At 37.4% G+C, this 3235-nt stretch overlaps 1 protein-coding gene across 1 annotated transcript; it reads right to left on the bottom strand.

The window, feature by feature from the left end:
• Window positions 1-926: 926 nt before the first annotated feature.
• LOC100753245 (olfactory receptor 5AC1-like) lies at window positions 927-1844 on the bottom strand. Its single transcript, XM_027413327.1, has one exon. The coding sequence runs from the start codon at window positions 1842-1844 to the stop codon at window positions 927-929; it is 918 nt and encodes a 305-aa protein (XP_027269128.1).
• Window positions 1845-3235: the final 1391 nt, after the last annotated feature.

Genomic DNA, 3235 nt, shown 5'->3' with positions numbered 1-3235 from the left:
TCAAACTACTTTCCAAAAAGGTGTATTGCTAGCTATGCAATAGTGCAGTTTTCTGTCTTGATCAGAGAAGCTTCTTAATGTGAAGGAAAAATGAGTAACACAGAGATTCAAACACAGAGCTTTTGATTGTGAGGAGACGATGTAGGTAACAGAAAAATTGGAGCAGGTAGACAGAGGAGTGGAAATCGTGTTAAGTACTATACTCGTGTATGAATTTTCCAAAACATAACTTTAAAACATGACCAAAGTCCTGAAAATAAGAAACTCTAGAGTCTTCAGTCCTGAATGGGACAACTATAGCACCTGCTCCAAGGCCTGGGGAGCATGACAGAAGAGTGGGCAGGAGGAATGTAAAAGCCAGAGGAAGGGGGGAGTTCTATGAAACACTGCCTTCTGTATTCAAGACGGTCATTGGAATTATGAACACACAGCAGTGGAGGATGCCTGCATAAACTAAGACAGGAAGGTAGGAAGAGAACCAGCAGGGGAGGGAGGAGGCTGAGAGGGGACAGTGGGTGATACTTCTGATCATGTGCAATGCATACAGACAGAAAACAAACATAATGAGTAAATGAAAAGCAGAAATAGAATCCACACAAGTGCAGTTTTTGTTTCAATAATATATGTACACATGTATCTGAAAAAGAAGAATTTATTAACCTTATGAAGAATATAATTCATAGATAATTCATGTTCTCCTTTGAGTGTGAATTCAAAAACAATTCATGATTTATCTTTCTTAAAGACTTCACTATTGTTATAATATCAGGAAGAAGACAGGCATTTTAGTCAATATTTTATTGATTTCCTTAGCTATGTGTAAAAATTCCCTATTATGTGCAAAGTGCAGGCTCAAATATTATGATGAACAAAAAACAGAGAATCTATGGATAAAAAAAATACTTGAAGTTTTCAGAAAATAATCTTCATTTTGGGAGTTTTCTTAGAGCACCTAAAACTTCTTTGTTTCTTAGGCTGTAAATAAAGGGGTTTAGCAGAGGAATAATAACAGTATAGAACAATGAATACACTTTACCCTGATAATTGTCTGTGTCAGATCCAGAGAGCACATATATGACAAAGAGGGTGCCATAGAACAAAGAGACAGACATCAGATGGGCACTGCAGGTGGAGAAGGCTTTGTTTCTGCCCTTCTTAGACTTTGTCTTCAGGATGGCAAAAAGCACACGGATATAAGAAACTATAATGCTCATAAAGGTACTCACTTGTATAAATATAGCAAAGAGGAAAGCAACCAATGCATTAATAGATGGGTCAGTGCAAGAAATTGTATAGAGTGGCAAGATCTCACAGTAGAAATGATCTATTACATTGGAACTACAAAAAGTTAACCTAAATAGCAATCCTACATGAAGTAAGGCATGCAGAAGTCCAATTAGATATGACACACTTATGAACTGAACACAGAGTCTGTTGGACATCACCACTAGATAGAGCAGAGGGTTGCAAATGGCTACATAGCGGTCATAGGCCATCGCTACCAGGAGGAAACATTCTGCAGTGGCACTTGTACAAAAAAAATAAAATTGGGAGAAACACTCACTCAGGGATATCATGTCATTCTTGTCTAAGAATTTCATGAGCATCTTTGGGGTCACAGAGGATGAAGTACAGGCATCAGTAAAAGCTAAATTTCCAAGGAAAAGGTACATGGGAGTGTGAAGATGGGTGTCCTTCCAGATGAGAAAGATTAAGCCAAGGTTGCCCACCATGGTGATGACATAGATGAAGAAGAACACCAGGAACAGGGGGACTTGCAGCTCTGGACGATCTGTTATTCCTCTGAGAACAAACTCAGTCACTTGGGTCCAGTTTCCTTCCATCACACCTGCTCAAGCTGCTCACTGCAAGGAGGGAGGAGACTTTTATAATGTAACTAAGATTCAGGAAGAATGGAATCAGATTGAGACCACTGTCCTGAGCGTCAAGGGCTCTACAATCAATAGATAAGAAATCATGTTTCTGCGTTTTAAATATGCCAGGAACAAAATATTTTCTAAACAATTTTAATGTATAAATTTTCAGCTCCCTCTTGGTGTCCAGACTGACAGCTGGGATACCAGCATGGGACTGATCCAGACCCCAGGAAAATGGGTTGCAGTGAGAAAACCTCAGAAATCTACAGGACCTCCTGTAGTAGTTCAGTACTTATTCCTAGCATAGGTGTGGACTTTGAGAGCCTATTCCACATAGAGGGATACTCCCTGAGCCAAAACACACAAGGGTGGGCCTCGGCCCTATCCCAAAGGACATGATAGACTCTGATGGCACACTATGGAAGGCCTCACAATCCAGGGGGAGCAGAAAGGATATATGACAGGTAGGGTTTTAGTTGGGGGGAGTTGTAAGGGAGGATGGGAGGAAAAAGGAACCGGGATTGACATGTAAAACAATCTTGTTTCTAATTCAAAGAAAAAACATTCAGCATCCAATTATCTAAAAAAATAAATGATGAGACCATGGACACTAATTTACCTGGTCTCATACATATTTGAATCTATTATAAATCATGTGTGCATGTGTGTGCATGTCTCTGTGTGACAGAGAAAAATGTACATAGAATTTAGAATGGAAAATGCATAATACATTTTATACTAAACATCTTTTTGATGATTTATTTGTTTTTGTTTTTTGAAACAGGGTATGTTTGTGTAGTCCAGACTGTCCTGGTGCTCAAGTGCAGACTAGGCTGTCTTCTCACTAAGAACCACCTGCCTCTGTCTCCAGAGTACTGGGATTAAAGGCACATACCACTATGCTAGGTTTATACTAAAATATCTTAAATAGACACTAGCTCAATTTGAAGTCTTTTACAATTTCCTATGAAAATTTTTGCATTTTATTACTAATAAATATTTATTATAGAAGTGATAGGTTGTATAATATCACTTTTTGTATTGTATTATGTACTCCAACTATATACCCAAGACAATTTCCCATGTTCCTCCCTCTTTTCTAATCTTCTTTCTTCTTCCTGATAATATCCTTGCTACTCTCATTTTATATGTGCACATATATCTTTCAAAATTTTATATGATAAATTTACTTAACATGTGTTTGGTATTATTTATACCCTGATTCTTTTATCTTTAAAATATTAATGGTCAAGTAATAAGATAGAAATTTAAAATCTCATTTCTTCTTTTTTTCTGCTTATTAGCTTTCTAGTAGACCTTTGTGTTTTTCACAACAAAATTATGGGTATAAAACAATT

Source organism: Cricetulus griseus, chromosome 4 (genome assembly GCF_003668045.3).
Source record: "Cricetulus griseus strain 17A/GY chromosome 4, alternate assembly CriGri-PICRH-1.0, whole genome shotgun sequence".
Taxonomy (NCBI): Eukaryota; Metazoa; Chordata; class Mammalia; order Rodentia; family Cricetidae; genus Cricetulus; species Cricetulus griseus.
Note: the sequence above shows the minus strand (reverse complement) of the source record. Positions and strands in the feature narration are given on the sequence as shown.

Excerpts from the sequence above, each read along its gene's own strand:
- LOC100753245 (XM_027413327.1), bottom strand. The coding sequence starts at position 1,844 with ATGGAAGGAAACTGGACCCAAGTGACTGAGTTTGTTCTCAGAGGAATA.